Source organism: Coturnix japonica, chromosome 2, assembly GCF_001577835.2.
Source record: "Coturnix japonica isolate 7356 chromosome 2, Coturnix japonica 2.1, whole genome shotgun sequence".
Taxonomy (NCBI): Eukaryota; Metazoa; Chordata; class Aves; order Galliformes; family Phasianidae; genus Coturnix; species Coturnix japonica.
In genome coordinates this window covers 101,452,647-101,467,559 of record NC_029517.1, presented here as the reverse complement: position 1 = coordinate 101,467,559, position 14,913 = coordinate 101,452,647, and the positions used below count along the sequence as shown (strand labels likewise).

Below are 14,913 nucleotides of genomic sequence, written 5' to 3'. Positions count from 1 at the left end.
AGAATGTATTCCAAATACTTCTCAGAGATACATGTGCATTTAAAGTGGTTAGTATTCCAGAACTAATGCTATTATAAGTTTAATTTACTGCCAGCCAGTCAGCCTTATAAAAATCAATCTCTAGGCCTATAAAATATCTCCCTAAAATTTGTGATTTCTTACTAATGAGAGAAAAGGTGAAATTACAGATTTATCTTTCCTTTTTCTGAGCCTACTGGTTGAGAAGTATCTCATAGATTCCTCTGACATATAGAAGAGTGTTTATGAGAGACCTGTAGGTCGCAGGATATTCAAAGTTAGAAAGAACTGAGCCATCTTTAAATGTTCTGAATGACAAGTCTAACAAACACCGTCAGTAGATAAATGTGGTTAATACATTGAACCATTAACATGTGTCCTTATCATAATGGAATTTATACAATGATAGTTGCTGTCAGATTCCACTCTATACTCATGACATGTTTGCCTGATGCACTGAACGACAACTATATCCATTTCATTTCGGTTTTGAATTGACACTTCAATTTTATATCATCCACATAACACCTTAGCTTAAATCTGAGCTTCTTGGTAGTCTTTGTCTTTTGTCATGTTTTGGTGTGAGTATACTGAAAAGACATTATAAGGAATCTGTTGTAGTGTGTATGTATGGTACATTTGACCTCTAGACAAGAAAGGAGTTTCATCCTCCAATGCTTTTAATTCTTATTCTTGCAGAGAATGAATTTGTTGCTTGAATTAAAATAGTATGTCTTGTTAATGCTGAGAAGCAGTGACCCACATAGCACAATGGATTCATTTGTCAATCCTGCAACTTCTGAGCTTTCTGTTCATGTATGTCTCAGCAGCAAATCAACTCAGAATTCATTTAATCAGTCTATCAATGGATCCTTTCTGTCAGTCTGAAACCTTAAAATTTTAGTATCTCATTGGGCAGCACCAGGAATAATAGATTTGGACTTAATACTAGATATTCCAATTCTGAAAACTCCAGCTTCCAAATTCACAGCTCAAATGCACACAAATCTTAAGAAGAAAAGTAGGATCTGGAAATAGCCTTGAATTTTGAGGATATTAATGTTCTGATCTGGCTCTAAACTTCAGAATGCAAACCTGCCCCAGTTTGTCAGCATTTCTGAAATACTCCAAATGCAGTTACAGAAAGCAGTGCCTTTTTGCTCCCCTTAAAAAGAGATAAGCTTTCAGTGCTTTTTGCTATTCCCACAGGCTGAGGCTACAGCCTGAATAGTTGGTAACAGTCAGTGTTATGCAAATGACAATCACATTCTACTCTGTTTATTCTCAGTATTTATATGTTTATTTGAGTACATGCCATTTCTTTTAAGCCTTATACAGCTGATCAGGCCAACAGTGGTCTAAAAGAACAGGACACGTTATTAGTGATATGCTAAATACAGTTTTTTTCCTCTTGTAGATGCAAGATTTACGGAATACAGAAGGAGCCCAGTATAGTTCCCATCCTCAGATGGCAACAATGAGGCCAAGGGTTCAACCTGCAGATATTAGGCAGCCAGGAATGATGCAGCATGGGCAGCTGACTACTATTAACCAGTCCCAGCTCAGTGCACAGCTTGGTTTGAATATGGGTGGAAACAATGTTCCTCACAACTCACCCTCTCCACCTGGAAGCAAATCTGCAACTCCTTCACCATCCAGTTCAGTCCATGAAGATGAAGGAGAAGATAGCTCTAAGGTAGGCTTAGATGCTAGGATTGCTGTATAAATGGTGGATATTTTTAGGACCTGCTAAATGAATCATACGGCCACAGTTATTAAGGTGATACTTTATACATTGTTGGTGGTTGACTAAAGTGAATTAAAGGGTTATGAATACAGAACTTGTAGTTTCCAGTCAATTCTTCAGGCAGTTTGAGAAAATGACATCATTCTTCTTTGTGAGAAGAAATGGATCTTTGTGGAATCCTGTAAAATATTAAAGGAAAACCATTCCTTTAGGACTTCAGTATAAAGGTTGAGTTTTCTCACTTGCATAGAATGGATGTTTGTTCCCAGTTAAAGATCAAGTTACTGCTATAAAAAGTACGAACTGTGTGTACAATATGCTAGTCTTTGCAATTTGGTCATAGGGTGAGTAAACAGAACATCATAGCAACCAGAACAGAAATATCCTCTACAAACTTTTAAGATCTTACCTTGAAAAACTTGAAAACCCATTATAAATTTCTTATTTTGGGGGTGCTGACACTCCAGCATGACATATTAAAGCTTCCTTTTAGTATCCTATGGGCATAAAAGCAATAATCGTCATTCAAATAATAAAGTTTCCTCTATTTAAGTGATAAGTGATGACTTATTTAGCATCTTGTGTATAAAAACCTTCCAGACTTCCCTCAGTCCTGAAAATGTCCCAAAAAGTAATCAAGTATATTATCTTAATTTTGCAGAGACTTAAGTTGAGATTAAAAAAAGACTGGGACTTAACACAAAGTCATCCAGTAAGTCAGACATAGAGTTTATGGGAATTGATAAACTCTTAGTTCTAATATATTCTAGACTGCAAAATGGAAGTTGTTATGCAGTAGTGAAAATGTTATACCATGTCCATATCGTATGGGGAAAAGTTGCAGACTTGAGAGGAACTTGAGGAAAACACATGAGCCACTCAGGAGGTATAATCCAGTCAAGAATTGTAATTCTGATTTGTTTTCAAATTGCATTGTTTTTCATGCCTGTAGCTATAAAATAATCATGTAATTGGAGACATATGTTTTACTACATTTTAAATAAATTCAGATTTAAAGTTTTATTTCAGGACTTTTCCCTAATTTCACAAACTTCAGGTTTCAAAGATTACTGAATAATTCATACATTTTAAATGAGCACTTTGTTACTGAGGGAGATTTTAGAATACAGCTATGCAAAAATAATTCCAAGCAGCCATTACTTTTTCAGAATAATTTATTTGCAACTCCTGTTTCTTTGCTAATATTTTTGTATGTAGGTGGAAGTGTGCCATTTGCTTTAAAATTCTGGAGAAAACACCAAATCTAAAATTAAAACATCTTTTTATATTATTATTTATCAAATACTTAATATGTTTAACCTGCATTTCTGATGTACTTTTCACTGCATCACCTCATTCTGCCAGAAATATAAAATTGGGGTTTCACGTAAGACAGTACCCATATGAAAGTAGTACTTTTAATAAAGAAATAATGACTTCTGCAGACCAACTAAAACTTGATCTTTTCTCTGTGGAAGCCAGATTATGCAGTGTTCAACTTTTTAACAAGCCATGTTATTTTGGAAACTCTCTTTAAGACATTATCATGCTCAATGTAAGCAGAAAAAGATGAGAAAATGTACATAACACAACACAAACTTAAGAAAAACAACTCAGGCTGGGGAAGTGGATACATTGCCTTAAAATTATTCAGTAATTGTAATTTCTGGTATTAAACTTGGTTAATGATGATAGAGGGTGTAAACTAGTCTCCAACAAAAAAAGGATTAAGCTATAAGCTTAAAGGCAGGCACATTGTACTATACCTGCCTTCTATAGGGTTTCTTACATCTTCCTGTAAATGCCTGAAGTTGGCCATAGTTGGACCTGATGCAATAGTAGTGCCCTCCATAAAAGACAGGAGATACTGAATATTGAACATTAAAATAACAACAACAACAACAAAATAGTGTTATGTTATGTTGTAGTTCATGATTTAAAACCTTCTACTGTCCATCTTTCCATTGCACCTCTCTCCCTGGAAGCTGCCTGTGAGTGGATAGGATAAACCATATATATAGGATAAACTTAGGATAAACCAGCTTTCTATGGAGATCCTTTTCCACAACCACACTAGTAATAAATTTTCTCAGAGCTGCGTTAGAGGAATATGTGAGGTTTCTTCTCACTCCATAAATTCTCTTCCCAGAGAAAGAAGATACTGGGTGGGGATAAGAAGAGGTAGAATGGCCATTCTCTTCCATGAGAAACATTGTCTTTTACCTGGATGTGGATTTTTCTCATATTTTATAATCTGCCATGTAGATGTGTGAAATTTTATATTACTTGATAGCTCAGGGTAGGACTCTTAATATTTAAGAGTGTACATGCTGTAGTCATGTAGAAGCTACTGTATCTCACCAGATTTGAGCACCTCTAGTAAGTCAGTAAGATATTCCTTCTACAATTACTGTGTAAAAAGCAGTGACTCTGAATTCACCCTCTTATTAGTAGCACTGGTGTCATTCTCCTGTTTAACCAGCAGAAGATGTTTGCCAGTGCACCATCACCAATCAAAAAGACAACATATATTTTCAAATGGAATGGTTCTCTGTCATCTCGATGTCGTAAGACAAAAAAAGAATCAATGCCATGTTTATGTTAACATACATTTATAAAAGGGTTTGACAGAAGTTATGAACAAGATGAACTTTTGGAACAGAAATTGTATTCCTATTGATTATTGATTTCTGTGCATGAAGGAAATGACTATTTCAGCTTGATGTACATATTCCAAATGCCTTTAGGAGGAGTATTTACAAACTGATGTAACTGCCTCCTTAATTATTCTCAGTGTAATGTGTGGGACTATGGTTAGAAGAAGAACAAATGTAGAACGTAGAATTCAGTAGTTGTAAATAACTGCAGAAGCATTCCAAATGAAGTGGCCTCTTACCATGTGCTTTATTCTAACCATCTCAACATTGGAATATTACAGTAATGTAATTCTTGTCATTTTTCTTACTGTTGAATTGCTAAAAATCTCTTTGGTTAATGCCAAGTATAAATGTTGAATTCTGGAAACATTGCTGGTTTGCAAATATGCGTTTCTTCATAGATGGATAACAGGGTGTTATTCCCTATTCATCTGAATATATACTGAGGAGAGAATTTCATATTATGTTGTTTAGAGGGAAGATAGTGAGAGGACTGCAAGTAGTTAGAATTAACCAACAGAAACATGATTACTACAAAACTACGGCAGCATATTCTCTTTATGTGGTAGAGGTTTTACAATATTTACTTTATATGATAAGAGTTATAAGTAGAATTCTATGTTGTCTGTTCAGCCTATTATGCAGATGGTGCTTGATTAAAATCTATTTTAAACTACAGCGATTACTGCAAGATAGTGTGCATAAAACAGCTCTCTTAGCTCCATTAAAGGCTTTGGTACTATTGCAGTTTATTTTAAATATGCTTATAGACATTTTCCAGCTTCTCAAGGGACATTTAGATATCAACGATGTGCCTTACTTGATAGTTTTAAATCCTACACTAGGTATTCTTCTGATCTATTATGTGTGCAACATGGTTAATGTACACTTCTTTAAAGTGAAAGATTATTGCTTTCTTGTGATAAATAAGTTAAATACATCACCATAATTAAGCAATAAGCCATGACAGGAGGTGGATTACCATGAGCTAACTACACCTCCAGGGAATTTGAGGCACAAGTCTATGCCTAGCAGAGTATATGTTTTTATTTTATTTCCCATCTGTCTCTGCTTTGGTGGTTAGAAGTAGGGCCTGTGAAGCTGATAGACTGATGGGAGCATAAGGTAGGCCATCATCTCAGCCATTTGCAAGGTTATTAGTATTGGAGTTCTGGTATTCTTTTTATGTAGTTATTTTCATATAAGACAAACAGAATTTCCCATGTGAGTACTCTCTTTTTAATAGTGGGTTTTTGAACACTCTCGGCTGTTCCAGTTGTGTTATAAGATTCTAGGGCTGTTCTCAGAACAGTTAGCCAGGAGTCTTCTTGCACAAGTTTCTGCAACGTATCGCCTAGATTAAGAAGTAATGTGGTATCCTAATATACAAAGGAATTATAAATCTTATTAAGTCAAAAATACTTTGTAAAGAGAAAGTCTTGTCAAAAAATAAAGTTAGAAACTTCAGTTATGGCTCCAGTTATTGTCAGGTCTCCTTGAGCATGGAGTTTGCACAAAATTGCCTGACGACTTCAGGATGATGCTACCAAATTAACTAGGGAAACCTGGTTAATTACAGTTTAGTCAATAGTTTTAACTGTCATTTAGCTGGTAGCTTTGTGTGCCTATGGGATGAAATAATAGCAAGACACTAAAAGTTGGATAAATTAATAATGGGTAACACAATATTTCTATTTCTCCATATTTTTCTGAAAAGCTCCACGGCCATTAATTTTTTGTTAAAGATACCTACTGTCTACTATGATGTTATAATGTAATGGCTAGGAAAAAATCCCCTTCGTTTTCAAATTGTAGCATCACATTGTTCTCATGTTTAATGAGCCACAGTGATCAGGGTTGTTCACTGTAGTCACCTAGGTGCTGTTGGACACCACACAGTGAAGTATATAAAGGGAAAATGAAAGGCTTTTGTTCAGATCAAGAATATCCAGTAATTTTCCTCATGCAGTTCTTCTGATTTAAATATGTTCTGTTCTGTCACTTGACATGAATTCTCAAACAAACAAACATGATGAAAGTTATATCTAGTCAGTTGTGACTTCTATGCTCTTTACTTTCTCGTATGTCAAACTCTCGTGATGCACACTAAATTTAGTTGTTTTTTTCTTATAGTACGTCTCTATTTTTTGTTACAGGTTAACGGAGGAGAGAAGAGACCTGCTTCAGATATGGGAAAGAAACCCAAAACTCCCAAAAAGAAGAAGAAGAAGGACCCCAATGAGCCACAGAAGCCTGTGTCTGCCTATGCATTATTCTTCCGAGACACTCAAGCAGCCATCAAAGGCCAAAACCCCAATGCGACTTTTGGTGAAGTCTCTAAAATTGTAGCTTCAATGTGGGATGGCTTAGGAGAAGAACAAAAACAGGTACAGTATGTGCTGTAGCTCACAGGCCTTGTTGAAAAAAGGAAATAATAATAATAATTTTAGAAAAAGTTATCTGGGTCATCTAAGAACTGAGGGCAGCTTCTTTTGTTTGCGGAGATGGATCTTGAATGTGTGCTATATCAGGAGTGTGGTTTAAAGAGACTAAGATAAGGAGAGTATCATTTCATTTCTTTTTTCAGTCTGTGAAATGAATTTTACTGGGCTGTGACATAAACTTTTATATTACACTTAGTAGTCATTTATGCTGAAATCAGTGGGCCTAATATTCCTCAGCAGGGCAGACAGGACAGCATTGCCTTGTCTATGAAAAGGTGGTGTATGTGGGCATTGCCACAGATAAATATATTCCTGTACAGTGGGAGCAGACATATAATGGAGCCCTCAGTTTTTCCCCTGCCCTGTGATGCTAGGAGGAAAGCTAGGCTCTTACCCTCTCCCAGTACACCTGTTTTTTTCGGATCTAGGGGATGGACTTAGGAGATGTTCATGTAGGCTTTGGAAATAACATCCTGTGGTTATTTCTGTCTTCCATGGAAAGGCTTTGGTCCTGCATTGAGTTCAGCAAAGCTGGTTCTGAATCTTTTCAGAAAACCTTCTGAGTCAGTCAGATCCCACATAAAAGTGGGTAATTCTTGGTTGCTGACTGCATTCATGCGCTTACGGTGACATCAGCTAACAAATACCATTCTTGCTTTAGCATACCATTACTTGTTGTATACCAGAACTTGTTATTGATTGCATATTTACTTACTTAAATCAGAATGGATTGATAAAGAAATAGGAATTTTAAGAATGATACAGTTCTAGAGGGAAAGAATGTGCTGAATGGGAGTTACGTTTGCTGCAGGAAACGTAGGTGCAAACAAACGTGCCAGGAGTACTGGGCCAAAAGTGCATCTCATTCGTTCATTCTGATAATGTCATTATTACATAATAAATTACAGTTAATTTGTCTAACATTAAAAAGGAAAGTAGTACTGTGATTTTTTGTAGATAAAATCATTTGAGCTTAAAAAAAAGAGGTTCTCTTCACAAATCACTAGATGTTATATGCACCTGTAGTTCCCTGCGAAGGTAAAAGTGTAAGAAGAATCAATATTTGGCACTTACTAACCAAAAAAAAGCTTACTTTATCTAATAAGTTTTGTACAATGAAGTTGGTGCTGAGAACGTCTAGCTGGAGAAAGGGTAGCTTCCTAGATCTAGGGGTCAAACATATCACTCAGCCTGGCACTTTAGGGACATGATTTAGTGATGGGTCTCCGTAAATTGGGTTGATGGTTGGACTTGATGATCTTGAATGTCTTTTCTAATGTAATTGATTCTATGGCCAAGGTCTTTTGTTTTGTTGTGTCTCCCTTCTGCCTTTTTTAGTATGTCCAGCAGAGGACAATATTACATGCTTCATCAGACAGTCAGTTGAGACCCTCCCAGGACAGAGATTCTCTCTTAGATGACCATTAATTTTTGGAAGCATGATAGTAGATGTTCAGCCTCAGCAAAGTGTTGACTCTAAATATGTTGCTGTCATAGTGATCACTGTTTTTCCTTCCACAACCTTCTCTCTGCTTACAAAGCAGAAGATTTCACTTCATGCATAACGGTCAAGGATGATATAATAAAGCTAAAAGACTGTGTTATACAATTTTCATTGAATCTGACACTTTAAAAGTACCAGGAAAAAATTGGCAGTCTTTCCATAGAATCTGTCTTAAGAAAACTGCATTAAAAAGTTCAGCTTTGGCTTGTATTTTCTATTCAGGATTGACAGTAATAATTGAAAAAGACCTGCACTGGAACAGCTGAAGAAAATTTATTTTCCTTATCTCTGTTGTCCTTAATTTAAGTTGGAACGCAGCAGAAGGACGTGTTGTGGAATCCACATAACACATACATGAAAAAAGTGAATAAAACTAGATTTTTAAACCAATTATTTCAAGAGTTTGTGTTAGCATATCTTTGTTGCTCTTTGACTCATTTTGCCAGTTCATTATCACCAGGCCTTTTTTAATTGAGCACTGTACAAAGAGAATAAAAGATAGTCCCTATTTAAAAAAAAAAACAAACTAAACTTAAAAACAGCAATCCCATTTTCTAGAATAAATTTAAACTCATTCTTTATTCCATTAGAGATCCAGTAGTACAAAGTAATGATTACAAGACATCTTAACTGACTTGATAGTCTGTATTTTAAAGGCCTAATTTTTCAGATGTATAGCATTAGTAGCTGTTATGAAACCTGTGTCTCTGGTAGGAAAACTGAACTTTAAAAATACTAATGATTAATGCATTATTTGGAATTTGACATCGAAGAAGCTTCAGAAATTCAGTAGGTAACTAAAGAAACAATAAAATCATCAGAGTAATACTTTATTGATGAATTATACTTGCTGAAAAAAAAAAAAAATTCAATTATCATAAAGCTCCTGGCTTCTGTGTTTTGGAAGCAAATGCTTATTCTGCAATTTAAATAGAATTGTGTTTCCAAATTATGTTTCCTGAATTGGAACTTCTTTAACTATTTAAATAGTAAATATAAATGAATCAGAAAGTAGAACATAGTGCAGCTATTGAGAAAGAATAACCTTGTCTTTTTATGCCAGAATGAAACCTTCACTGTTTTATGACCTGAGCTAGCTTTTTCTAGCTAGCACAGAAATTCTTATTTATCCCCAAAGATTGACCATGGAATAAATAAAGGTATTGAAACTCAGTACAGTAACTACCTAAAGGCAGCATAGTTTGTTAAAAAAATAGTTTGTTAACCTGACATATTAGACTGTAGTTTTAAGGACTTGTGCAGGAGCCACTTATGTTTCTCAAACTGCAAAGAAACTAGGAAAATGTTGGTTGAGAAAATAGGATTTGAATAATGAAAAAGCAGTTATTATGAATTGTGTTGTAGTGGGAGCCTTGCTTAAGTTAGGAGGGATTTATACTTAAAATGCATCGCACACTGATTGTCTTACCATGCAACTATTGCTATTTATTAGATTAAAGCAGGTGCCAGTATACTAGTGCTCTCTTCTTACCCTTAGAAGATAGCTGCATTATTGTGTCGCATGCTGTAACTGCTTCCACTAATTTCAGAGGACCATTTTCAAACACTGGTGTGAATCTCTGGGTTTTTTGTCCAAACCTTTATACAAAGAGGTATCTAGGAATTGAAGGGACTGTAGAAGCGATGTTGTACTTTGTCATAGTTTCTTCTCAAATTTTAATGTGGGTACAATAATTACATATAAACAGACACAATGGCTGTGTGTTTTCCTTCATTTTTCAGTGTAAATGTTTTATAAAAGTGTTCTGATTAATAAACAGCTGTAACACTGAAGTGCTGGGATAAATTCTAAGTGCTGTAGCTGTAGCATAGGGATATTTTCAGTGAATATTTTACTTCCTGTCTTAGTCTCATGGACATTGTTTTCTCCTTAGTCAGTACTATTCTTTTGTGCATCCCCTTTTTATAGCTTATTTATGTACATCATTGCCCTCTGCACACACTTTTACAGCAAAGGGGAGAAAAACAGCCCCCAGGGAGGAGGGCTCAGCATGCTAAATGGTCGAGCCTGTGGCTTTCAGACAGAATGCTGGTTCAAACTAGGTAAAAAGGCTACTTAGGTCATTTTCTGTCATTAGATGAAAAAGGAGAGTCATTTTAAATCAGTACCAGATGTATGTGTACTAAATGAACCTTAAGTTTCTAATTGGAGCCCTCGTAAAGCAGTAATAGAAGTGGCAAATTACAAACAAAATGTTCTTGTTTACATTAGTGTAACTTTAAAACTTCAGCCAAAAACCTTAATAAATGTGCTATTATACTAAAAATGGAATTCCATATCTATTCAACAGTTAACAAAATTAATCTCTAGTGTAACTTCAGCAATTTAACTGGAATTCTAGCAGGAATGAAGTTGGCCTTGTATAAACAATTTAGTGCATATGTATCTGTATATGTGTGCATGTGTGTACATGTGTTTCTGTGGGTTTACATAAATGTTTCACTGGCCTTGCAGCAGGAAGATGGATGGATTAAGAGACTCCAAAATTAAAGATCAGATAAGAAGGGAAAGCGACTGTATGAGTGCTGGTAACATATGCCTTCTTTCAGGCTGCATAATTCATACACAGTGATATTAGCTGCAACAGTTAGCTCAATTGCAACTCCTCATTATTTTATCCTTCAGTATTTATTCCTATGTTTGATGCCTCATGAAATTACTGTTAATGTGTTTATATAAGGGCAGATCTGACACAAGTGGGAAGAATTTAATTTCCTACTCATTCCTTCCTGCTGATGTGTCCTCTTCCCCTGGTAGAAGTGGCAAGTGTAAATAGTTAATTTGCTTCAATTATGAGCCTGTCCTGCTAAATTAGAAGCAGCAGGAATATGAAGAGCCAGAATTATACTTATGAGGCAGCTGACAAATCCTCTGAGCTTACAAAATCAAATCATTTACTCCTCATTGGTGCTCAAAGACCCACTAGATAAAAGCTGCAGTTTATTCTTTAAAATCTGATGGAACTTGGATTGTATGTTACCAATGCTTAAGTAAATTGAAGTCCTCGTGCATTAGTGTCAATGATTCTAATGCTGTTAGCATTTTCATTATAACACACAAGCTTTCAAGGGTTTCTATTTCGGTCACTGAAAATAGCCCAGACTGATTTGATCACGAAAAATAGCTCAGCATGTTTTATAAGTTTATTTTTTTGAGGAAAAAGAACAGTGAAATTTTATTAACAGATTATCCATTGCTGGAATGAATCAGGTAGACTAGGAGGAGGAGCTTTAAAAGTAGTGCTTACCAGCACTTCTTGTCTGACATGATGACACTTAAATATAGTGTAATTTTTGGCATAACACCAAATCTTCTCAAAATTGATCTCAGATTGATGTTTCAAGAGGCTTGGCTCATCCTGGCCTGTAAGGAGACCTAACCTCCCACAAGGCACTGTGCTGTGTTACTCAATCTTACTTCATAAGACAATTGAACTCAACCCATGAGTGGAAGAGACATGGTCAGCCCATCGCAAGGCCTTGCACTTGGGTTGCCCAGTTTCAGAGCTTTGGGCAGTTCCAGAGACTGCATTGCAGACGTGGAGATAGATAGATCCAGAGAATCTACAAATCAAGTTCAAGTAGTCAATAGCATTTTGGGAACATAAATTTACAGGTTTTTTTTAATTTATGCTCATATGCTCATGCAGATGTTTGTTTATCTGCTTCTTGTTCCACTCATAATAATGACCTTTTTTTTTTCTTTTTTCTTTTTTTTTTTTTTAAATTATTAATATTTCTGTGATAATGAAGTAATCTCCAAGGAATAACTGAGATGCTTGTAAAAGGATGAGAATGTACTTTGAATTTAGCAGATAAACAACCACACAACATTTAAATTTACTTATGTTTTATTTTTGTAAATGAGAATGGGAAGCAAAGGTACATCTGTTTGTGCATACTCCCAAAGTGAATTACAAACAATTCAAAGGATTCAGGAATAGGCATAACAAAAAAACAGCCTTATGCCTTCCCTCCCAGCTACTTGCACTGGCGAAGTTGTTCTTACCTTTGTTGTACCTTAGGCCTGTTTCAGGAGCTCCACTGTTGTTTTTTCTTTCAGCAGATTTCTGTGCTGAAACTTCTATACTGAAACTACATTGTGTAAATGCACTGTGAAAGCTCCGCACACAAACACAGTTCTTGTGCATCTTACCCTGTTTAGAGCAATTCAGCCTATAGTCCTGCTTAGTCCTCCTAGCTGGTTGGTCATCCCTAGCTTCCCAGAAGCACTAGGAGGAAGCAGTGGGGAACATTAAGCCATTAAGCCCCCACTGCATTTGGGGTGGATTTCTATCCCCCCTCTGCTACATACAACAAATACAACACATGGCCTTGGAGTTGTGAACACAAGTGAACAAGTGCAAGGCCTTGCAATGGGCTGCACTTCACCTTCTCGTTGTATTTGGAAAGAGCTGAGCCCAATACTGATTCCAAGTATTGCTGCTTCAATATTTGTAAATAATAGCCTTAATTTTCTACTCATTCTTCTTACCCACCCTTTATCCATATATTTGAGCTTGATGGGAACATGGCTTTGATTAATGTTTGTACACAACTGGACTTACACCCAATTATTATGCTCCATTTGGGCTCAGACCCATTTATAAAAAAAAATAGTAGCAGGTGCAAATAATCACCAAATAAATTGCGTGTTTAATGTCATTTGTTTTGTGTCCAACTTTCATCCCACATGCTTCTGATGAAATAAACACTCTCCTGTAAGTTGTAAGCATCAAGTCTGAAAGGTCACATTTAGTCCTGACATAAATGGCTGCAAGATCCAGTGAGCTCCATAGAGTTTCACTGTATGTGCTAAAGTTGACTTTGGCCTGTGATCTTTACCCCGCATGCCAGAAAGACTGAATTATTTCCCCTAAGCCTCTAATATGTCATCATTGTCATTTTCATGATCTGCAGTCTAAGAGACTGCTGAGCCATAGAGCTAGCCCTGGGCCTCTTTTTGTTACTGTGTGTACCTAGATTAAAAATCAAATGGTAACATTTTTCAGTATCCATTAAGCAATTCTGAGGATTTTTTTCTGACTGCTGTGGGAATATCTCTCCCTCCATATTTTAGAAGAATGTGTGCAGCTCTAAGTGCCTTTGCTTCAAAATCAAAAGATTAAAACTATAGATATGTCTCCCGCTTGGAAAAAATACAAGTTTTCTCTGAGAGCCTAGGTATGTAGGGCCAGGAATGGCAATTTGAATGTGGAACTAAATTCTGGATTGCAGCCTACCATATTTTCTCAGATACCATTCCTGTAACTGTAGCCTGTGAAAATGACACTCCCATGGGTAATAACACTGCAGAGACCAAAAAGTCAAAATCAGTCATGTTGCTTTTATATTTGTTTTTGCATGTACTATTTTTCAGGTTTATGGAACACTTCCATCAAAACAAATGTTGGCACCTTTACATCTTTTTAAAAAGACAAATATAATTTACTTGGAAGCCACAGCTCTAAGGAGTTGTCCACAAGATAAACTGAAAATTTCTCCTTTTTCATCCTTTCCGGCTATTTAGGCAAAGTCAAGGAAATAGTATGGTTCTTTGTAATTTGCTTTGTCAGTTAGGAGACACAAAGCTTTTTCATACACAAACTCTGAAAGTCATCTCCTAAGAGCATCTGTCAGTTCCATTCACTATCTCTGACTCTCTAATATCAAAAAGGACTGTAGTAAATTGTTCCTTCTTCCATTCAAAACTGATATTGAAAGCCAAGGGCTTGTTAACAGATATTCATGTGCTGTTCCCCTGGAGGAAGAAGGGTGCAAAGCCACACTGGACCATGTAGGGCTTCTGTTTGTTGTGATATGTTGGTAGTCCTCCACAAGCAAGTTGTGAGGAAGTTCTTTGGGTAAAGATGGTTAACCAGAATAAAAATTTGGCTCATGGCAGTACAGGTATATTTTCCATTATATATATCAGCAATGAGTTTCATATCATACAACACACAGAACAGCACAGGAGAAACAAAGCCTGCCTGAAGGAATTTGTGATCTAGGAAGACAAGAACTATGCAGCAGCTAAAACACAGAAAGAAAAACATAATCAGAAGTTGGCATCATAAAATAGAGGTATTCTACTGTGGTTTTGATTTGGTAAATCTCTTAGTGTGGCTGACCATATAATGCACCACCCATTTATCTCCAAGGGAGACTCTGGGGCAGCCAGATTGAAGATGTTTATTGCTATTAATAGAGTTCAGCCCACAGTGTAGGTACAGCAGGTGTATGGTCAGCCTGGGGAACTGGACCTAAAGGATGCCAGAGCAGAGGTGTGGTAACTGGTACCAGGCTGTTATTTTACCACTGGAGATCCAGGGCATTAATTTTCTCTGGTGGCACCATTCAAATGCTATCTATCTTCTGTGCTTATACACACAAGTTGGATTTTCATATTTCTTATGGAAAATGCCTTTTTCAGTATTCCCGCATGCTTTTCTTAACAGTGTAAGGGAACTTGAAGCCACCTTAGTGGGTGTACTTGGGAAATGTAATTAGATAGTAAATTAA

General features: G+C 36.2%; 1 protein-coding gene across 2 annotated transcripts in view; it reads left to right on the top strand.

The window, feature by feature from the left end:
* TOX (thymocyte selection associated high mobility group box) overlaps nt 1-14,913 on the top strand; it is a 216,222-nt gene that overhangs the window by 175,044 nt on the left and 26,265 nt on the right. Inside the window, exons 4-5 of one of the 2 annotated variants that reach the window (XM_015855652.1) lie at nt 1,436-1,714; nt 6,579-6,809. In XM_015855652.1, coding sequence (XP_015711138.1) covers nt 1,436-1,714; nt 6,579-6,809 — 510 coding nt within the window. The remainder of the gene's footprint in view (nt 1-1,435; nt 1,715-6,578; nt 6,810-14,913) is intronic. The other variant, XM_015855653.2, reaches the window with a different exon arrangement.